The sequence below is a fragment of the Haliotis rufescens genome, unplaced genomic scaffold (genome assembly GCF_023055435.1).
Source record: "Haliotis rufescens isolate VD_foot unplaced genomic scaffold, xgHalRufe1.0.p SCAF_7, whole genome shotgun sequence".
Lineage (NCBI taxonomy): Eukaryota > Metazoa > Mollusca > Gastropoda > Lepetellida > Haliotidae > Haliotis > Haliotis rufescens.
The window spans coordinates 36,055,280-36,080,118 of NW_025964361.1; the positions used below are offsets into that span (position 1 = coordinate 36,055,280).

At 37.8% G+C, this 24,839-nt stretch overlaps 1 protein-coding gene across 4 annotated transcripts in view; it reads left to right on the forward strand.

Annotated features, from left to right (window-relative positions):
* LOC124115026 (protocadherin beta-17-like) overlaps window positions 1-21,593 on the forward strand; it is a 40,896-nt gene extending 19,303 nt beyond the window's left edge. Inside the window, exons 2-5 of one of the 4 annotated variants that reach the window (XM_046475823.2) lie at window positions 9,515-9,657; window positions 17,304-20,077; window positions 20,237-20,435; window positions 20,576-21,593. In XM_046475823.2, the coding sequence (XP_046331779.1) occupies window positions 17,378-20,077; window positions 20,237-20,435; window positions 20,576-21,171 (3,495 nt within the window). In that variant the 5' untranslated portion in view covers window positions 9,515-9,657; window positions 17,304-17,377 and the 3' untranslated portion in view covers window positions 21,172-21,593. The other 3 variants (XM_046475826.2, XM_046475824.2, XM_046475825.2) reach the window with 3 other exon arrangements.
* Window positions 21,594-24,839: the final 3,246 nt, after the last annotated feature.

The window sequence follows — 24,839 nt, forward strand, 5'->3', positions numbered from 1 at the left end:
AAATCAAGCACCACTGCATACTAACTCAAGCACCACTGTATACAAACTCAAGCACCACTGCATACTAACTCAAGCACCACTGTATACTCACTCAAGCACCACTGCATACTAACTCAAGCAACACTGCATATTAACTCATGCTTTGTTTAACGCCGCACTCAGCAATATTCCAACTATATGACGGCAGTCTGTAAATAATCAAGTCTGGACCAGACAATCCAGTGATAGACATCATGAGCATCGATCCGTGTGATTGGGATACGATGACATGCATCAACCAAGTCAGCGAGCCTGACCACCCGATCCCATCAGTCGCCTCTTACAACAAGCATAGTCACCTTTTACGGCAAGCATAGTCGCCTTTTACGGCAAGCATGGGCTGCTGAAGACCTATTCTACCCAGGATCTTCATGGGTAACTCAAGCACGAACAGCCTAGTACTGCTGGACTATCGACCCGTCAAATGATTCAATGGATCTCTCCAAATGACAGTACTAGGTATTATACTGTATTACCTGTGAACTTGTTAACAAGACTGTGACCTCTCTGCATGATTAGATTTCACTGTTATGATCACAATTATAACTTGATATACTTACAGTTCACATGTTACCGTGGTTACAGTCAATATGAACTGAATAACATTATATAAATCTACAAGGAATAATTACTTGTCCATGAAAGTGTTTTTTCCTGTTATGTTACATTCAGAATGAAGGTTTTTACAGAATTCAGGAAGAATGGAAAAATATTATTACACTGACATTACAGACTGTCAATATTTTTGACACAGCTCATTCAGCTCTTCCTCCTTTGGGATGATTATAATTGGCAAAAAATCATTGATTGAGCGACTCATTCGAGGCGGGGAATGAAGGTAGTTTGGTTGCCAAATCGAATTAGTGTCCTTAATAATATTATCAAAAATAAGGAAAAAAATCAGAAATACTTACAGCAATATGAGCAGATTGATAAAAAACCTGCTCTGACATACTCCAACTGAAAGTGAAAAAACACTGGGGTCTGTGTTAGGGCAGGGAAGAGTCCAAATTTACTAATCGGGTACTCTCCACCCTATTACCCGACCCTACCCGGGTACCCGTTGTAGATATTTAGAGATATGTACAAACTGTCCGATTTGGAAAAGTTTGACCGTAGCCCTGGCAAAATGTATTTAAATATGTGTGTAAAACGATCTGGTCATGCATACACTGAAGTTTACTGCATGGAGTTTTATTTTTATTCAAACATATAAAAGTCAGAAGGAATGGGTGCATTATCAGAAGGAAATGGGAACATTAGTGACTTGTAGTGTAACCATAGAGTTTGAGATAATTTTTGTCATTATACAATATGTCACGTGACTAACCACGGGTCCGGGTAGTCCTGTGGGTACCCGAGGCCCGACTCTGGACCCACCGGACCCGAGTACCCGAGTTACCCGTCCCAGCCCTGTGTTGTATTTAAGGTGTGGTACTGACGGTTTGGTCATAGCTCATATACTGAGGACACACACTGGTCTGTGTGAAAACTATTTAACTTTTTATTGAGCAGGCGCTGACACAATCTTGACAGTAGCAAAGGAGGAGATGGGATTTTCAAAAGCATCCATTTGTCCATCTTCTCGTGGCAAGGAAGTTAACTGACAATAAAGTCCAGTTTCCACCCTTGCCGAACTAGGCTGGTATTATGGAGTTACATTTTGGCTGGACTAACGAGTCTATGCATAGTCCAATCAAAATCGTGCAATGAAATCAAAATCCGGTTCGTAAACTGTCGTGCAGATTTCAGTCGATTGCAGGATTTGCAAAGCAATTGCACTGCCAACTCGTCAACAGATATTTTCCAAACCTTTTCATCTTTTTAATCAAGGTGCTCGCATGATTTGATGTACTTAGCGATGTAAGACCCGTTTTATGACAATATAGATCTTGATGATCGATCAGATCGTCTTGACTGGGCGCCACCATTTAGTTTGAAACAAATGCAAGTGATGGGATCAGATTGGTCCATAGGAGAGGTAATAACTGGTAATAGCCACTGGTGGCGCTACGATCGAGCCCAGGAATTCCAGCATAGTTTGGCGAGGGTGGAAACTGGACTTTTAAAGTCAGTTAACTCTCTCCCTCAAGACGATGCCATTTGTCATATTTAGAAATTTCACATGCCAGGGTATACAATGTATATATATACAGTCATGGTTCTCAAAAACTGGATGTTCTTCTCACAAAAAAGACTGCATTCATGACTATTTGATTTTTTTACTCTTTTTTGACTGCACTGTAATAAGGGATTGACTGACTCACACCACCATCAGCAGGACCCCATTGAGCTATATAACACATGCACCAGTGCAACCTATTATCTAAAATCCAAATTATAATTATGTCTACATGCTCCAAGTGCTTGTAAACAAATGTCAGATGTCTGACTAACCCTTGCTTGTCCACACATCAACGATCCTTCAACACATTCAATACATCAAAGATTTATGAACCATACTACACCATTGATCCCTGTGTTCTGTGTAATTTGTCATACTTTCTTGGGCTTGATGTCATCAAACTGTGGGTACTTCAAGATTATGTACACATGTTCCTATCACATCATTAATTTGTGTAAAAGCATGAAACAGTCATCCGCGGTCTGAGCTTCATACATTGTACCCACCATGTTGGGATTCAAACCTGGGTCTTCGGCGTGATGAGCGAATGCTAACCAACAGGGCTACCTGACTGCCCTATATAAGAATAACCTCTGAATGTTTTTTGTTTCTTGTCTGAATAGGGTTTATACTGCTTTGAACACTATTTCTGTTATATGTCCACATGCCAGCTTGATGTGGGAGAAAAGCTGAAAATGACGTTGCAGACTCTATACATTTGGGTGACCTCATGGGCAGGGATATGGCGCTGACAGACCTAGTACCATAATTTGGCCATGTCTGGGTTTTTAACCCATGATCAATGAATCATGCTTTACTAAGGGATGCAACTCTGCATTGCAAATTGCAACCCATTATACACCAAAAAACAGGCTATCATTATATTCGTAATATAAACAAAATTAAACTGCCAGCCAAAAGAATATACACACCTGATTTGATATTTGCTAAAAATGAAACAATGAAGAAATTGTTAATCGGTGTAGATATGCAAATGTATTTGATACGGGTATCATAGTTGTGTTTTGGACCTAAGTTTGCAGACTGTTTTCAGACAGTAATGTTAGATAATATTTGTAAAAGAGATTTCAAATTCAAATTTCAAGTGTATCCTTATTTTGCCAGCAGTTTATGAATTTGTGTAACAATGTAATAATTTACATATGTAATATATTCAATGATATAATAATATATATATTTATATCAATATGGTATGAGCTAGGGTATAAAACAGTTAAACAAAAAATGTCAGTTGCTAGCAGACCATGGCTTGTATGGACATTGAATCAGCAATAAAGGTAGGGATTTGTCAGAAGCCTTTAGTTGTGATAATGTTTAGCATGGGAGTGGGGCATGAGACTTGCTGAAGATCCATGTAAGCCCTACAGTTTCTGGTGTCTCCTGTTGGGACTGATTTATAGCTGTGTGAGCAGGCCTGCACATCAGTCAGCTGTTTATGAAATGTGATCAGTCTAGTGTCAATTTCACATGAATGCACTGTTCATCTAATCATCACAGACTGAATTTACCCATGTAGATTATTTATGATCTATATCATTTGGTTAAATATAGTTTAATACCATCGCATGATCCCTAGCTGTAGCATGGATCAGTGTGTGTACCCCTCCTTGTAACATGAGACATGAAATTGACAAGTGTTATGAGTGACGACTTCGAAATCAACGACATTTTTAGTACCGGGTGGTTTGATTTTCTGAAGCAGGAACAATGTCTTAATCTACAGCGGATTCTTTTTGGGAGGATATAATTCTATGGAATTTTAGGATTTATGAATATAATCCATATAGAGTTGAGATATGATTATGATGCAAATAATTTGGGTTGTTATATTCCATGGAGACGGTTGCTTAGTTTCACAGGTGCCAGTTTGTCAGAGAGGTTGAGTCAGTCACATGTCATTTAATATACAGCCAAAGATTGGACCTAGATAGGGCAATATGTGAGCTGTCTTGTAGGTGGCTACAGTTTCAACCCACCTGGTATCTTATTCAGGTTATGCATGGCACACTTCTTTGTTTGTTTGTTGTTTAATGCCCCACTCAGCATCATTCCAGCTATATGACAGCGTTCTGTAAATAATCGAGTCGGGACCAGACAATCCAGTGATTGACATCATGAGCATCGATCCAAGTAATTGGGATACGATTACATGCATCAACCAAGTCAGCAAGCCTGACCACACGATCCTGTTAGTCGCCTTGTACGACAAGCATAGTCTCTTAGGTTGCTGAAGACCTATTCTACCCTGAAATTTCATGGGTCGCATGGCACACTTGATTAGAATTGATTACATTCAATTATCATGTCTCATTGCATCAATATTATTTTAAATCCAAGATATATCAGAATCTGAGAGAATAATTCTATTTTCACAATGACATATTAGGAAGGGGGAGGGGGTACAAAGTCTTTGAGAGTGGCTTTGGTCCATGGTAATTTATCCCTATATCAGGCCCAAGGGGGACTTATAATGCCTAGATGTTAGCATCTCATGTGGAGTGGACACATTGTTGTTTTTTTTAATGGTTAGATAGATAATCATCATGATGTATTCAGTAGCAGACAGATAAGGTAGTGTTGGAACAACTTGAATAAATTTGGCTGGGACTAGACAGTTTCCCTTTGCCTTAGTTTGAATTCATAACTAGTGGATCCTGGCATAGTAAAGGGAGGCAACAGTTGATTGTTGTGCCTTGGATCATTGAATTTTTGAAAAATGTACTTTTGTATACGAAAAAAGCATTTAGATCAGTATAGCAACTCTACAATGTACTTGATCTGATGAGTCAGCAATTTGCTGAGCAACCAGTAAAGTATGTTGATACCTCTTCATCACAGTGACAGATCAAGGATGTTGGACACATTTTTGTAGGGGGTCTCAAAACCCAAAGTGTCATTAAACCATATCTGTATCAACATTATAATAATGAAGCACTGGAGGTCGTCAGTAACGGAGGGCGGCTATGCACATTATTGTAGGTCTCCACAATAAGAGCATGTCCCACGGAGTCAGCAGTGCAGAATGAAATTAACATTTAATGACCCATTAAACATCATCTGACATTGTCATGTCTATATCATTTGAAGATGAGTGTGCTATTTGTCAAGGCTGATGAAAATGTGTATGGCATTAGTCCTGGGATAGTAGACCTTGAATAGTGTCGTGAGAAATTGATCTCAAAGTTAAGTGTAAAATGTCCGAGGTCAGCTGTAACAAGAGAAGGATTGCTGTGGCATAAAAGTTTAACACAGTTATATAGCTGGTTTATGGAGTTAGTAACGACTGTGGTTTTCTATGTGCTTGTGTGGACTTTTTCTTACTCCAAGCTGTTTGAGCTTCATATTGATGAATAGGGTCTATATGTCGGCAAATTATATGTTTGCTTGTTGTGATTGTACACTGGGAGCTGGGCATCAACCTATCTTATTCTTTTGTCAGTTCCTCTGATATATGATAGAGAAGCACCAACTGTGTGACAGGTACAGACATACATAGAGTCTATCACCACTCTTCTCTCATAGTTCTCATGATGTTTCACCAGTAGGACAATACAAATATGAGAAGCTGTTATATCATGATGATAGGGATGGTGGTGTTAATGAATGAGGATGCTGATGACGATGATGATGATGATGATGATGATACCGACGACAATAACAATGATGATGACGACGACGACGATGACGACGACGACGATGATGATGATGATATTATATAATCAGTTAGCCCGGCCCTTATGTCATATGTACAAAGAATTCCCTAGGGTTAAAAAAAATTGTCTTGATGATGATGAAATAAATAACCAAAGATCAAAACATCCTCAGTAGCATTAACCACTATGATTAGGCTGATGATACATCATCGGAGGTCATGGTGTACTATTACAACAAGACAACAGATCAGTTTGCATTCATACTGCATTCTCAGCTCTCTGATGAATATACATCTTCCCCTTGATCGAATCAGTGAACTAGATAATGCTCTCCTCACAAAACAAACTCAAATTGAAAGAAACCTTCTTTTCAGAAATTTCCAAGAAATTAATTCCTTTCATCTCACAATGACTATATCATATAAAACCATTATCCATAAATTTTCCCATATCCTCTTTGATCATTTCTATTTGAAAATATGTGTAGCTTGAAAAAGAGATATTATCTGCATAGCCACTGAAGAAAGAATTCAGTTGCAGTTACTGACTCGGAAAACAACATCATCCGATAATTATAAAACTTGCCTGGAGTCACTAGGGACTCCCTGACTGGTACCTCATACACATTCAAACTGGGGCTTATTCATCCTTTTGTAAAACAGTACAAATATTAACATACTAAGTAGCCAAAGCAAATCCAATAATTAGTTCCTGTTTCTTCTTGTAGAAACTGATGCATTCTGGGTTTATTATTGTAATGTTGAGATCAAGGGAAATATAATTCTGGTCATTGGGGTGTGACAATATCTAGGTATTGTTAGCAGACAGGATACTATAATTGGCCTGGCTATTGTGTGGTGTTGACAGATGGGCTCAATGAAACACAGCATAAAGAGATAAATGCACAGGGAGGGCATCTCTGTACAAAGGGTTTACCTGGATTAATTAATACAGGTGTGCATGATTAATTTACACCTGAGGATATTTACATTAGGATGCGCAGGCTTTGGGCATGTCTGCAGGTTTCCTGTATAAGAGAAGATATATGTTTTAGTGGAATTAATAATTTGAGTTTATTTATTTTTGTATATATTTTTGTTAATTTGGAGAGATGCTTTTGAAGTTAAGATTATTGTCAGGTTTGCTTGTGAATTGTGATGCAAATGTTGATATGACTTTTGAAAGCCTAGAAACTATCAGGTATTAATTGAAATGGAGACTTCACATTTTTTATTATAATGGAGAAATAATATTCACAAACCTAAATATTTAGTTTGAATCATTATGGTATGTTTGACTACTTTATCAAATGTTAAGTGCAGACTAGATTTGTTCAAACAATTTATTATTTTTGAAATACATATATTCATATCCCTCCCTGGTTGTGCTGTCTCAGGCTGCTGTCGAGCCACAACTTGCTTCTTTCTGCCTGTTACTCTTGGTTGTAAAAGGTTAACATATTCTGTATGGTTCCATGTGTCTTATCTAACAGACATATCTCCATCACTTTGCTCTGTGTTACAGAGCTAGATCTTAATCTGAGAGGTGCACTTGTGATATTGTCCCTGCTACACCCATTTCCCATTCCACAACGTGTTCCATGTGTGTAGCTGCCACTGTGTGTCTCCCCACATCATAACCATGTCCTGTGTGCCAGTCACAGACGGGATCAGATTTCCCTCCTCCTGTGCACTGATCCACCCTCAGACCCTCCCCCCCCCCCCCCCCCCCCCCCCCCCCAACACACACACAAACACACACACAAACTCCACACACAAACTCCAAACACAGACACACCCACTTACATACACCTCAATGTCTTCATTTTCAAAGCCCTTCTTCACCCTCCTTAGACCCCTGCCCCACCTTAATATCTCCACCCTCAGACCAGCCCCACCTTCATGTCTCCACCCGTAGAACCTCACCCCATCTTCATGTCACTGATGTTAGAACCTCACCTTACCTTCGTATCTCCACCCTCACAACCTCACCCAACCTGAGAAAATTCTGGGTTTAAATTGGTCTTCAGCAATCCATGCTTGCTGTAAGTGGTGACTGAATGGGATCGGGTGGTCAGGCTCGCTGACTTGGTTGATGCATGTAATCGTATCCCAATTTGGTGGGCCGGTGCTCATGATGTCAATCACTGGATGGTCTGGTCCAGACTCGATTATTTACAGACTGCCGTCATATAGCTGGACACAACATCACCCAACCTTCATATAGCAACCCTCACAACCCCACCTTTAATCTTATCGCCATCCTCACAACCCTACCCCAGTGGCTTTGTCTAAATGTACATCTGGTTGCAGCTTCCCCTGAACTCTCTCCCTGCATCCTTTCTCTACACCCTTTTTTTTGTTGAAACCTCAAGACTTCACATTCATTTTTTTCCATTCAAAAACATTCCCACCCAGTCCAGGCTCCCTCTTGTCCCCACCCCAGCTATTTCTTTTCATTCAATACCCTTACCCTACCCACCGCCCATGTACCAACTACCCCACCCACATAACCCTCTTCCATCAACACCCCACACCACCCAATTCTCCTCCATCAATACCCACTCTCCACCCATCTCTCTTCCACAAACACCAGCCCCACCCCCAATTATCCCCACCCCCCAGATTCCACCCCCTGCCATTGTCCCTTGATTAAACAAGTCAGATTACAAGGATCAAGAGGATTAAGGGAGCAATTATTCCCAACATGTTTACATACAATGACTGCTCCCTCTGAAGCATCCCTCTTGTTTTTCTTGAGCCAGACTTTAATTGCATCGCTGAGTAATAACAATAGACCCGAGCCCAAATTTCACCCCGGGTAAATGTAAAACGAGACGAGCGACTGACCAGTGTCCGAAGGTGAAACTCAGCTCAAGGCTCTATGTGATGATATCGATGGCCTGAGGCTTCCGGTCATCTTGTCAAAGAAAAGGGGATTAAGTTGTTTGATCTGAGTGAAAGACAATGGATTAATACCTGGGTTGTGTTTTTGATGCTACAGGTGTTAGGAAGGATGTACCATTCATTGTCGTTGTAGAATGTCTTCCCATATAAATTTAACCAGCGATCATTTGACCAGTTGTCACTCAAGGATCAGCTCGCACTCAGGATATTCCTATTAGGACTCTGTATTAGAATTGTGAAAAAGTATATCAAATGGTGGGTTATCTATTTTTTTCATTTCTGTCAGTTTTATATATTTCAATTTTAATTATTATGTTCTTATTGATTTCGATCAAGTGATTTTTAAAATTATACAAATTGCTAATCAATATAATTTTTATTAAACAGACTCACACAACTAAGAGTATTTGACATTTGGGAGTGATAAAACTACGTAATATGAGCAGCTGACATATTAAAAGGTTCAATATATCTTTAAGAAATAAATAAACATCACGTAAAATATGTTGTACTTCTGTTTCCGATCATAAGTATTTAAATTTAATCTCCTCTTGAAATTACAAGCATTTTTATTTTTATTTCTTATACCAGATACTTAAATTCTTTTTGGAATATAAATTTATCTATACTCGACTCATGAAATATACATTTGGATTGACAAGATTGACATGATGAAATCAATTTCGTAAACACAGTAATCAATTTCATACCTTGACAGGCTTGGACAAGAAGTAGTATTTTTGTACTTATTCAGTTTTCTTCTCTCCCAGGCCTTAGTGAGCAATGCCTGACCACTGAGTGGCCGGTGTCCAAGCAGAGTTGACCTCATCACAGACAGCATCAAATGCTGACACCTGCCTTAACGAGTAAATGTTACCTGGAGTATTACTATTCCCCGACAGTTACTGCTGAGGTAAGATAGAATTTACCTATATAGCTGTGCAGGGTTGAATGTTTAACAGTCACTGTATGTGAGAACTGGTCAGGATTTGACCTAAACATGGATGAGGAATTTTAGCCTGTTTGGAATAAGAAGGTAGGAATTTTCTATAGTGTTCTTATTCTGCTTTGAAATACTTGGAATTGATGCAATACTCCATGCATATGTGCTTCTTAACTCAGTGGGATAGTTTTCAGATAATTCAATTTGTGAAGATTTTTCCTTCATTAAATTGCATTTCAGAAGCATTGTCATATTATATGTCATTTGTCTGATGCATTTAGCAGTGAGATGGGTGTACGTTTATGGAGACAGAAGTATTGAAATTGAATCAGACAAGTTAAGAATGGCAGGCATATTTTATCAGTCACCCCATAACAAATTAGACTGAATTAAATGACATTATTCACAAGATTTGCGTCTGTAAAATACAGAATCTATAAATTTAAGTCAGCTCTATTTGAAAATTGATATGGAAAGTAGCTCAAATATTAGATTTATCGAAATCTGATAAAGACCATTCATATGTATGTATCTGATTTTCATGCCAGTCTGGGTCTGCAAAGCATCAGTTATATGAGACTCAAATTATATGCAAACCACTCTCCTCCCTTTGGTGTAAAAGTTGAATTTAATTCATTTAATTTTTTGAGGACTTTAAGTGTTTTAATGCAATATACAAACACTCCTTAATCTGTTCTCATTTCTACCTACTGCTCAGCATGGGATCTCATGAATGTTAATATTCCCACTACAACATGGAGCCTCTGAAAATAACACATCAATGAAATCTTTAGTATTTTTTTTGTCCAAGTCAAATGTTCCAGACATCTACCCCTTGGGGTACAGGCACCCCTCCCAGGCGTCAACAGATTTTCTCCCTGTGCATTGTTTCTACCTGTAAATCTACCCAGATTTTCATACCTATTTATCACACGCTCCTTCTTTCACAATGCATGTTCAGGGCCCCTTACTAAGTTCATAGGCTCCTTCACATGGATAATACATGCACTTGATTCTGTAATCTGTAGTAAAAACATGTTCCGTGATCAAATGAGTATAAATTACTTACCTGGAACAACCCCACGTGTCTTGATTGGCTATTTGAAAAGATCAAAGGGATGACAAGGCTGTTACCTTTGAGGTTGTGTTTTACACAGGATGGTCTTGTTAGATGATTTCGGAGACAAAGACTGATTGATTGAGTTCTTTGGGGATTGACTGTTTTCTAAAGAGTTAACAGATATATTTACTTTGTAGATTTACATTACTACTAGACTAGGTTATCTGTTTCATTAGGTGGTGGAGGCTTGTGAAAATAGTACTTAAATTAAAGAAAATGTATTTGTAAGGATATGTAAATATTTTTTATCCAAAGACCAAATACATCTGTAGTTCAAAGCTTAACTCAAAGACAGACAAGATCAATGTTTATTTTGTTTACCTTTTATCTTTAAGAGGTTTTGTACCTAAACTAATTACCATTACTGTAAAATGCTTGTCTGTTTAAGTAGTGATAAACTGTTGGGCAAAAGAAAGTATCACCTATGTTTGTTGATGGCTAAAATAAAACAAACAAAAAATGCTTATGCGATGTATTTGATACGGGTTCCATAGTTATGTTTTGGACCTAATATTTGCACATTGCCCAGTAATGATTGGAGAGCATTTGTAATATTTTGTTCAAATCCTGTTTTTAAGTGGCTACTTTCTTTTGCCCGGCAGTGTACTCTGTACTTTTCAGATTAATTCACATGAATCAACAATTCCCAACAAAATAATACACAGAATACAAAGCGTGTGCAGAACAAGGGATCAAATATCGACATAAAAGAAACTTCACTTTTAATTTGTCAATAACAATTTCAAAGACTACGGTCTAGTTTCTCTCAAGAGATGATGTGTTATCGAATGTAATAAGTTCACGCAATCATACAAGACATGAAAGAGGTTGACGTTAAAAACGTTGTCTTCTGATCTGGCATGTCATTGATTTTCTGTTGTCTAGAGCTGAATGTGAAATATCAATTAGTTGATAACGTACTTAATCATACATTACAACCAACGTCAAAATCTATTAGACAACGTCAATCGATAAACCTAAGGAATCCAAACAATTGATCTGTCATTGTTGGAAACACATTTCAGGTAAAATGTCAACTTCAGCTTGAGTCTATTATGTAAATACTTGTCAATAACCTATTCAAGACAAACATTACTGTGAGATATTAACATCAATGTTTCAAATGATAGCATCAGATCCCCCTTGCTTTTGATAAGATATTGATTTTGTTACATGCATACAATAAATTTCAATGCTGTCTGTTTAAAGTGAAACATCGCATGAAACTTAAGTAGTTTATAACTCCTACTTTATATATCCCTTTATATAATAAACATACAACATTCCTATGTAGTGTTATCTATCTTGGCAACAGTGGCAACTGTTGTCAATTTCAGTTTGAAGGATGTCGATTTCAGATATGTCTGTGTAAAGTGCTTGTCTTTTTTGGGTGGGTTGTTTCAGCTTGAGGAGGATATAAGCAACTTGTCACACAGCATTAACCCCTGTGGGTGTTGAGTGTTGTCAATAGCATGAATTAACGTGTAATCCTGACGGATAACTACAACTAAAGGTGTGTTTCTCAGCTACCTGAAATTGACGTGTTACCTGACTCAAGAGGTCTGAAAACAGTTGAAGTGTTCTGTGACTCTGTTTTGAGGATTTGTGCTGTAAATAGAAATAGTGTTATCTCAGTGTCAAGTATAGATCATTTGAAAATTCCTTCCAAAAATTTATTCTTTCCTAAAAAGCTAAGATATCATTACATTAATTTTTGTTGTTGAAAATCAAATTGTGTTATTTATTTTTCAACTGTTAACTCTGCAAAAGATGTTTTGGACGTAAAAAAAATGTTCATCTTTTTCTTCAATCCTCAAATCTTGATAAACAAACAACCATTTTTCAATCTTCAGCTGTCAATCATGGGCTGTTTATGCAATATATGCATGTATATTTCAGACAGACTAGCTAATGACATGTTTAGAAGGTCAAAGACACCGTTGATAGCACTGTCAGAATCTTACACCAAACAAAACACCATGGATAAGAGTCAAGTAATCTAATAACACCCCCAACATGATTAGATAAAAATTACAAGATGCTGATATAAATGAAATTGACACTTAGATTAACATGCCGATAGCGGCCTTGTTAGTAACAAGGTAAAGATAAAGACTGACTTTTCAGTTCTCAGTGTACCATTATGACGGATTATGATAAACATGTTTAAGTAATGTTGACTCATTTCGATGATGATTAATTTTCATGGGGATTAGGCATTGGTGAAGTCTGGCATATGGTTTGGATACAGGTAATCCCTTGGTATCCATGAAATGTACATGACACCCACAGCCAACTCAGTGAAATTGATTTGAATGGATTGCATTAAGTAAGACGGGATGTGTGAATTTTGTTGATGGTGGCTTCAGAGGAAATAGTAATAAACTGTTATACATGTAAACAAACCTTATGTTTTGCACCTTGCCATATGTTGGTTAGATATATAACTTTGAAGCAGAATGTAGAGATTATCTTTAATGTTCTAGCCTTCATGGCTTGAAAATATCATTTTGAACAACCATGTTACAAAACATTTATCAGTCGAGAATGAAATTGGCTTGTTTTGGTGGAATGTGTTTTTAAAAAAAAAAATCCATTCAGCCATGTGTATGATTTATTTCATTGTAAATTTAATTAAGAATCAACATTAATGAAAATCGATGGGAGGACATGCTTAAAGAATTCGTCTAAATTGAAATGAAACTAACTTTATTCCATCCTTGAAGTTGTCCTAATTAACCCTGACATGATAAATCAGTGGTCATCCTCGCCATGTGTGGCTATGAGGGTGATCAACAGTGAAATACATCCCACTTAGACAATGACACTCTTCATTTCATCATGTCAGTGAGGTGATTAAAAACTCCTTACAGTTGCACACAGTGATTCAACAGTGTGGCAGGGCAGGACAGGTCTATCACACCACATTTGCTCCACCTGACATGAAATATATCACATATCACAGCCATGTTGTACACATGTGTGTCACATGCCATGTACATTACAGACTGCAATGGATCACAGTGGCAATGAAATGTATGACATTTAATATAACTGTTTGAAATGAGCAGGTTGAATAGTGCTTTTTAATTTAAAAGTGTGTCATTGTCTGAGTGCAATGTATTTCACTGTTGCATTGATTTAATTTTGGGGGGGAACCAATTTGTCTAGGGATATTTAGAAAAAATTAAAATTGAAATAATATATATATACTAAATGTTGTTTTTTAAAATCAAATCAATGAAATAAACAAATTTGTAATAACCCTCTGACTCTTGCATTAATTATATGGCGCAAGATTATTTGTTAATGTGTTTTTGAAGTTTCTTTGTTACACCTCTTCACTGTGATAAAGCTGATCCACTCTAATTACTTTAATCAAGAAATGATAAGATACTGATGCCATTATGTAATTTATTTTGCATTGTGGGGATTGAACATTTCCAAGTTAATAAAAATGTCATGTATGCAAATTTAGTCTCATTAAGTAAGATATGCAGCTGAATATTTAACTCAGTATAACAAACAGAATGTGCGATCATGAATGTGACCAAACTTGTTGTATGTAATTTGTACAAATCAAACTTGGTTGTAATGGCTTGCAAATATGGGGTCTCTTTTCACTTACACGAAATGTACATGATGTTATGAAATGGAATGTGTCAGGGTGTATTGTGGCAGGCCATTGTTAGGGTTTATTGCTGTTTCTAAGTACAGGGTAGACTGGTGTGGGTGAAGGTAGGCCAATTGTGGGGTGCCAGGGCCAGGGTGGAAGCAGTGTGTCGTTGACTTGTAACTGTCTTTTAATGGCTTTCTTGGTGACCGAGATTGGTCAACAATGTTACATTAACAGAGGGCTGTATGGGTAATGAGGCCATTGGTACGAGGGGTGGGGAGGGAGGGGGTATATGGAGGATGTAGGGGTGGGGAAAATGCTCTTTAAAGATGAAAAGGTTACTGAAGGATCTATTTCGGAAATAGTGTTTTTGTTACAGTGCTTTTATCAAATACTACAGTTTACACTTTTAGGTTAATTTAAGTGTTATTAGAATATTCAAATGTTAATTACATATATATATATACTTCATTGACTGTGTGGGGAATTATGATTTTAGAAGATGTTTAATACATGTTGTGAAGTCTTCATATAAGTTCAATATGTGCAATCATTGTTTTTTCTTTCACAACATTCTAAAGAAAATATATACAGCTCAAAAGAAGTTAAGAACACCCAATTCTTTCATATAGCTGGTTTGAGATGCTTAACTAGAAATATGAAAGATAGGATGTTCTTTAACTTGGGAAGAGAGGATTCTTTCATATAACTATAGTTAATCTGTCCTGCCTTGTAATGAGAAAGAATTTGATGTTCTTTAATTTCTTTTAAGTAGTATATAATAGTTACAAGAATTGGGCAGAAACAGGAAAATGTTTATAAAAATAACAGTGTTGAATTAAAGTCGGTTGAGTGTAAACGATTCGTTTGTAATGCTGAATTTTGAAATAAGAAAAAAAAGGAAATTAAAATCTGACAGGTGGTCACTCCCCAGTACCCTTGTCCCACCCCTCAGTGGCCCCTGTCCTGTGATTGGCTGAAGGTACACAAACAAGTTAATGATCCCAGGTGATTGGTTACCTAATGGTCACTTAATGTCCACTCAGGCTATTCATAGTGGTCAGTGCTGATAGGCTCAGGCATTCTCAGTGGGAGGTCAGGGGTCACGCAACTGTGATGCAAGACTAATTGCCGGTTAGCTTAGCACTGTGCAGCCGCTTGCCAATAGCAGGGTGATCTTTAGCTGTCAATCAAATGCTACTGAAAGGCAGGCATGACAGAGGCTGCAATTAACATGTGATATCCTAGTCAGCGTGCTGGCTGATACGAGAAGGGGTCAAGCCTGTCAGTATTACTCCCGGTGTCAGGGAGTGGGGACATGCTTGTAGAGAGCTGAGACATGAGGAAGGTGTTTGAAATTGACAACAGTGTGTGGATACCTTCTTGAGAGGATATACTGGATTATACTGATATTGACGTGTGTGGATTTCATTGATATAGGAATATATTGGACATATTCACATTTGGTTATTGGAGGTAAGCAAATCTTTTTGATGTTAAATGATTTTATAAGATACACCTTTCACCGACTTAGTGATTGTTTTATATCCAGAATACTTTTTTGAGATTTTAATATGTTGATATTTTTTTAAAATAGTGAACTGATGCTTAGTGTTGTAATTCATTATTAATATCTAATAAAATCAGTTTGTTGGGAGTTGTCTGTAAACAAATCTCCAAATTTATGTCATTTATTTGGTAATCTTAATTTAATCAATCTCAGTTGATAACTATTTGAAATTGACCATGTTGCTAATTTTATTGATGTTGGTAAAATTATGTCTCAAAATTTCCTCATCAATCTAAAAATGTGTAATCATTCAGTGATACTGTGTGAAATCAATCCACCAATTATATCAGGCAAGTGTTAAAATCCTAAATTTACCACTAGTAGCTTAGAATCACATCACAACATCTGCTTAGTAGCAAGTCTCATTGTCTAAACACTTTACATCCTTCCACCCAATCATTGTACATTACACATATCATAGGTAGCTTAATGCAATGGGACAATAGGTCCTCGGGTGTTACCTACATACCTGCAGATTTAATCCATCGTCAACTCCTAATCCTCGTTAATCCACTGTAACTAATCCCCAGCACAGGTGTAGATTTTGCAGGCCATGTGGGACTCCTATTCCCAGACAGCCTGTGGATGGTCAGTCAGTAGCTGACCAGTGAGCCATCTAGTTAGTCGGTCAGCCAGTTAGTTAGCCAGTCAGTCACCTGATCAGAGAGCTATGGGAATGAAACTGTTTTAACATAGGTAGACACAAGTTTATTTGGATAGGATTTGTCTGATTTTGTATTTTAAATTTCTTAATGTTTTGCCTTTAGATGTTAGGATTTATAGATCTTGTGTGTATTTCTTAAACACTTCAAAGGATTGGGATAATTGCAGGATTTAAACTTATTTGGATAAACAGTGTGTGTATATATATGGCCCATCCATTTACATGGACATCATTCAAGTGTTCTTCTTGTGCTCATGTTGCTTGCTACATCAGGTAAAAGGAACACTTCGTGGTTCCTCTCTTGTCATCCATGGTGTATAATGCTCTCCTGTCTTACTACCTGTTGAAAATATGCTGTTCTCAATGTGGTCTTTGGATATGCCAATCTATTCTGTATATTAAGAGATCCTATTTCTTTTCCAAATCCTTTTTTAGAAAATTGCCATTAACATGATTATTTTTTATTATTATGTAAACTAAAGTACTTTGTATGATACTGGTGCTTATGATATGGACATGACTGTACAATTTCTTATGATTATGTTAAAGGTTTTGCTGGATGTTTTTATACATAAGTCCATTTCAACTACTTTGATGGTAAAGATGCCAGTGGATATATTGCTAATGTTTCTTTCTTTCATTTCAGAATTCTCTTTGAAAGATCTCTGTACATGAAGCTATAACGATAACAACACGACAAGTTCTGACCATCCATCGAAGATGTCGAACAGTATCATCCGAGGCGTTCTTCTGCTGACCAGCTTTCAGTTGACACTTGCCATTACCCTCACATACAGCATAGATGAACAAAAACCTGCAGGAAGCATCCTGGGGAACATTGGCAACGATGCCAACCTCCGAGACTATGTTAGCGAGGAGGAGTTTCATCGACTTCGATACAGTTTCCTGACCCAAGGCAATCCCCACACCTCCAACTTCTCCATCGACAGCACAACCGGAAACTTTACCACAGCTCGAGAACTTGATAGAGAGACTTTGTGTAATTTCCTCAACACTTGCAAACTTACCTTTGAAGCTGTTGCACAATCAAATCTTGGTTCCTTCTTCAAGAAGATCCAGCTGGAGGTTAACGTGAATGACATTAATGACAATTCTCCTGAGTTCATGACATCAACTTATGTTCTGCAGATTTCTGAAGGAGCCAACACTGGCTCTAACTTCCCACTGATCAGCGCGGTGGACAGAGACACTGGTGTTAATAATTCTGTGAAGAGCTATGATCTTCAACCAAAGGACAGTCCGTTTGTACTCATCACTACTGCTGGAGTAACAGGCATCATGTCTATCTCACTGGAGCTTGTGCAGAAACTTGACAGGGAAACAACAGGCTTTTACCAACTCTTTGTCCATGCACGCGATGGTGGATCACCCCAGAGAACTGGAACCCTCACCCTCCACATCAGTGTCTCGGACATCAATGACAACCCCCCTGTGTTTGACAGTACCCTATACACCTTGAACATTTCCGAGACGACTGCTGCTAACAGTGTCATCCTTCGTCTGTCAGCAACCGACACTGATGCTGGCAACAATGCTAACATCAGTTACCACTTCATGCCCCGACAACCTGAAAGTGTCCTCAACCTTTTCAACCTTGGCCACAACACAGGAGAACTCAGAACAGCTGGATCCTTGGAGTATGAAGCTGGGAAGACGCATCAAGTCATTGTGGAAGCTCGTGACCATGGAGTTCCTTCAAAGACTGCACAAACTGTAGTAGTTGTCACCATTATTGACACTCACAACGACGCACCAGAGCTGTACATCAATGTGTTTCATGACAGTGGCATTGCAGAGATATCTGAATTTTCAGAAGTTGGTCGTGTTGTTGCTCATATTGCTGTGGAAGATCCAGACTCAGGTTCGAATGGAAATGTTCAGTGCTCTATGCCAAACTCCTCCTTTGAGCTCCGTGGCCTTGACAAGAATGAGTTCAAGGTCATCCTTGTGAATGCTCTTGATCGTGAAACGGTTCCCTTTCACAATGTGTCTGTTGTCTGCCATGATGGGGGCTCTCCTTCGCTCTCGGTCCAGGAAAACTTCTTAGTTAGAGTAATCGATGAAAATGACCATGCACCTAAATTTCCAGAAGATGTTTATTATGCAAATATCGTTGAGAACAGGAACATTGGAACTTCTGTCATGACACTCACTGCTACAGATGCAGACAATGGCACCAATGCTCAACTCATTTACAAAGTTCAGGACGATCATGGTAACAGGTTCAGCATCTTCAACAATGGAACTCTGGTGACAGCAATGGAATTTGACCGAGAAGAATACCCTGAAGTGATAGCTAAGATCCTTGCTGTTGACCAAGGTAACCCTGCGATGACTGCTACTACCACAGTCATCATCACTGTTGATGATGTCAATGATCAAGCCCCTGTCTTCGACATGAGTAAATTCCAACTCTTCGTTCCTGAAGAATCACCCAGCTATACCAGTGTTGGGCAGATCACTGCATCCGATGCAGATTTAGATGAAAATGCAATCATCATGTACCAGCTCCATGGGTCTACAAGAAGTGACTTCCCCTTTATTGTGTATGCTGATGGTGTAATCAAGACGAACCGCATCCTGGACAGAGAGACCAAAGATCATTATGAATTTGTTGTAGTTGCAACTGATCTTGGACAACCCCCAATGAGCAGCACAGCTAGAGTTGTGGTAACCTTGGAAGACATCAATGACCACACACCTGTCATCATCTTCCCAACCCAGGCTAACAACACAGTGACGATGCCACACACCCAGAGAATTGAATCCCCTGTCATTGAAATCACTGCTGTTGATATGGACGTAGAACGTAATGCTGAAGTTTCCTACTTCATTGAAGGTGGCAATGGGAGTGCTGTGTTCATCATCGACCACAAGACTGGTATAGTACGCCTTAGGAAACAGCTTGAGTCCAAACACATCACCACTGTCTACAGCCTCATGGTTGTTGCTCAAGATCATGGTTCACCCCAGAGAGCTACCCAGTCAGAGCTCTTTATTGAAGTCATATTAGGAAATGCTACATTATCCATCTCCAACCAAGGATCCATCAACATCATCACTGCCATGGTTCTGGTTGGTGTCACCATCCTTCTTGCTGTCATCGTCGTGGCAACCATTTGCCTTCTCAGAAGTTCAGATAAGAAGAAGAGGCTGTACCGAGCTAAGGCAGAGGAGGAGAAGGTCATGTCAAGCATGAGGAGGCAGGGAAGCAGCATCTCCTCCTCATCAAAAAACTCCACAACTCCTCTAGCTGAGAAGGATGGAGAGAAGAAGGAGAAGGAGGTCAGTTTCTCATTGGATGAGGAAAACAATGTCTCCCTGTCATCTGGATCTGTTGGGTTCAACGCTCGCAACAACGAATGTCTCTTCACTATCCCAGAAGACACAGAGAATGATGTAAGTGTGAAAATTGTTTTTGATCGAATAGTGTTTTTTTATGATGCCAATGCAGAATTTGGTTTAAAAATGTAATTGTACTGTTTTAATAATTAGTCATTGAAATACTGTTTTTGGATAATATTTCCACATTAATAACTGTATTGTTCACTGTTACAGAACAAGAAACAACACAAGTCGAAGCAGCAGAAGTTTTCTACTTTCAAAGATGATAACGAGAAGAACCACACCCACATCCGTTTCCATGATGACAGTGGCAGCGATCTGTCGGGTGACGTCAGCATCAGTGACAGTGGCAGAGGTGGCAGTGACATTGAATTACAGAGTCATGGGGGATCCTCCAATGTTTTGGAATCAGGTATGAAAAAAGTCATAACAAGAATTGAAATTTGTAATTATATGAATTTGTATGATATTTTAAGTACCTCCTTTTTAATAATTATTAACTTTGATCTATTATTGTAAGTATTGTAATGTTTTCACTCTTTACAATTACAGATATGTCCTTCTCTGGTCATCCTCGTCATCCAAAGACTCTTGTTGATCACCAATCAGCTTCTCCAGCAGCAAGTTTCTCTACATTCTATGGAAGCGATGCCCATGGAACAAGCTATGACAATTCCTCACTGTCCGGTTCTGTTCAGTCCAAACAGATTCCTGATAATCATCTTCATAATGGTGCTGTTCCCTACCGGGCAAGGGCAAATAACTCTGCACCTGCCACACAAAGACTCTCGATACCTCCGAGAATGAAAAACAATCCGCATCCAAATCATGGATTACCTCCACGAGGTACCTATAGTGCTTCTTATGGACAGTTATCTCAGAATGGGGGTAGACACAGAGGACCAAAAGACGCAGGGACATATGTGCATTTAAAACATCCCACGATTGAAGGAGAGTACATGGACATGAATGGACATAAGATGTCACGCATGCATCATATTGATGACACTGCGAGTGAAATGAACACTTCCGCATGGGATAATGACACGACAACATCCGGCAGCTATACTGTCGATCCCGAAGAACTCTGTGATGAAATTGATAGATTGTTTTTCAAGGAAAATATCAATAAGGATATTATTGTGTAGAACATGGGAGCAGTATTTTCAACATGCAGCGTGAGAAATGTGTCTTGGCTAAGAGAGATATGTTCTTTTTCAATTATTTGAAATACTTTTTCTCAACCATGTGAGAAAATGTCTCACGCTTGACGTTTTCGTGGCATATCAGTATTCGGACATCCTTTCCAGTATTGAGAATCTGTGTTACCATGTGAGGAGGTGTTTGCCATTCAAATGTGTGATAGAGACATACATGTTCGGGACATGTCACAGCTTCATGTCAGTGTTAAAGACTTGTTATTGTTGTTATTATGTTGAAGTGTTAAATGAACTGATTTCAAAGACATGAGCTATCTCTAACATTTCATGGAACAGAGAGATCAAATCTCACTAAGACTTCGTAGAGAATTTGCCATGTTTTATGATTAAATCAACGCAAAATTATGTAAAATTATGCAAAAATGGTGCTACTTGTGTGTGATGTCTGTGTGTCAATCAAAATTTCCAGACATTGATTTTATGTCAATTAACAAATATTTTAGGCTGACAAGAGAAATAACTTTCAGTTCTGAGTGAAGACCTTTATCAACATTTGACCAAACTTGAACATTTTAAGTGTGTAAAGTATGTTTTTTTAATGCTTTTGTTAAAAAAAGAACTAAAATGTCTTCAAAAGGAATATTTTATTTTTGTGCTTGAGAACTAAGATTTTTTGTAGCCTAAAATATTTGTGTTTCATATCAAGTTCAATGTTTTGTGTTAAATTCATTCCAAAACATCAAAACAAAAAAATACAAATTCATTATCAACATCTAGTCATAATCAAAGCTTTACTGTAAAAAATTCCGAGAATCAATATCAATTTCATTCCAGTTTCTTATGAAACTTGTCCATCATAATTTAAAATTAAGCAAAACTAACGAAAATGTAAAGAAATGTGTTCCAAATAAGACATGTTTTATCATTCTCATCATGTGAATCATATCCCTGTTTATTTGCCAGTCCCATATCCATGTTTCATTGCTGTCATATTTTTGTCAGTGTCACTCAGTGTCTGGTGTTCTTTTCACGTTATTGTTCTGACCCAGGAAAAGTCATTCTTTGATAGATGTATTAGTCTTTGTGTCATATACATGATGGAGTCATAATTAAGTGCCTCAGGTTAATAGTTAGAAGACTAAGAGTTGGCAGTCTCAAAACAAATGAAAATGTAGTTATTTAACATGTTTAATATGAATTGTCAAGTAAAATATATGCTTTGGTATATGTTTTTCATTACAAGTGTCTGAATCTGACACGAAGAGTGTTATCAAAAGATATGACTTGAAAAGAAAATCTCTAGTTAATTCATATGAATTGTTTTTCTATTTCTGTTTGTAAAACATATACTTCAGATTCAGCTTATTATTAGGCTTACACAGAATTTGCTGTTTATATTCTTTTTATATGTCATATAATTTTTAAAAAAATGTAATTTTTCTACAATGACCAGAATGTTTTCTTTAAAATGACACATCTAGATTTGACTTGAAAAAAATGTTGACTTCTTTGACTTTACGGCCATGCCACAGTGTTAGTTGCTATATGTGTTATTGTGTTTGATTACATTGTGAAAAATGTATGTTTTGTACATTGTGTAAATATATATTTTTTACTATTTTCAAAATAAATGCTAAATTATTATAAACAAATTTGAGAATTGGTTTTCCTTTCATGTGGAATCTTTTGGTGCATCATTATACTTTGAATATAAACTGAAGTTTCCCTTTCTCAGTCAACACAAAAGCATTGAACAACATTGGTGGGTGTAAGGAGGGGGGAGTGGCTGGGGGTGATATGTGGGTCACTGCAACATCCTGACATTGTTAATTACGACAATATAAAAGTCCTCCTGTAAAGACACAACTCCACACCCAATATATGCTTGAAACGCTGCATTATCATCCCCCTTACATAGATCAGCGTGCACTCGTTTTTCATTCTCAGCTCCCTGGGGAGTAGACATAGGACGTACATTTGGATGATGAAGTAGTCAATGGACACATTTAGATCAGATCAGATGTTTTTCATCCTCGATTATCCAGGGTGTTATATGACAATCGTATTTGTATACCCTGGGCACATTGGGTGCCATAGCTTTGCTTAGACGTCATTGTTTACTTTTATCATTAACATCACTAAGATCTTTTCTCATTCAAGAGCGTACATGTATTTTGTTTGGGCAGCTGCTTCTATTTATTCTGAATCCAACTCAAAATGAAGCTCGGGTGGAAAAAGAGTCCATGATGTTTTTTTGTTTGTTTGTTTAATACCTGACAGTAGTCTGTAAATAATCATGTCTGGACCATACAATCCAGTGATTGACATCATGAGCATCAGTCCAATTGGGATACAATGACATGCATCAACCAAGTCAGCAAGCCTGACCACCTGATCCCTCTTAAGCTTGGCTTGCTGAAGATCAATTCATGTTTTTGGGGCTCAACTGATTGCCATGGCCAAATGTAGAAGACAAATATATGGTCTGGTGTTATTTTGGAGATCTATCTCAAACAAAACATTAAGCAAAGTTTATAATCTCACAAATCCAAATATTTACTGAAAAAGCCAGTTGTTACACTCATTAGCTAATTGTTTAGTTAACTAACGAGAAGGTGATATTGACAATTAAAAAACAAGATGCAGTTGAAATAAACATATTTTATAGCATCACAGAGCAGGTGATCAATGTCAATGGTGATAGGGATTTTAGAGTTCCCATGGTGTCGATATCTTCAGTACTACTGAACTGGGGAAGGTAGACTAAAATCTAGTCTCTGAAATGTTGTTCAGTTATCTTAATAAAAATATAATAAAATGGAGCCCAGTGACTCTCTTCATTTTCAGATAGACTGCAGTGATCTAGACTTGCCAAACATTATAGACTTGCATGGGCTGTATTTGATATATATTTGTATCAGGGTCTGTAAGACAGACTATGGGGAAGGCAGCAATTAAACAGAAAACTGCCATGTGCAATGTTAATGAATATTTATAAAAGACATTGGGAGAAACACCACAATGGCACCGTCCAACCAGACAATGTAGTGGAATTCCCCTTTGTCTAAACAATGATGCCGCTGATACGGCAAAGGCATGTAACATCCATGCTGCTTTGTTCTAAAATGGAACCAGCTTTTGCCTGGAATTGAAATCAGACTTGGAAATCATTTCCCAGATGTACGTTGCCCGACATACATCCGTATTGAGACATGGTCCTCCTATCATAAACATACTATAGCGTACACTGGACGTGTTCTCCCAGGGGCTGGTTAATAAAGACTTTCATAATTGATGTATTAAGGAAATAGGCTTGTGTCCTTGGCTTGTCTATCCTAACGGATGCGGTAACCTAGATAGTACAGAAAAGGTTATAAAATTGATTTCCGTTTTGTTCATTTTCCGAATAAATTGTTAATGCAGTAGTTTCCAGGTAAATAAAAAAAACAACTTGGAAAATCGGCATTTCTGTTTGAAGCTGTTATGATTTCGTGTATTTTTATAGAAATAGTGGATATCCTATTTATTATTCTAAATGTTATCATATATTAGTTATAAATATGCAGCTTGACGATTGCCTGCTAGCGTGCCTTCCGACACACACAAGTTATTACTCAAATTATACCACCGTCGGTGACACGTGAGTGCCAATAGAA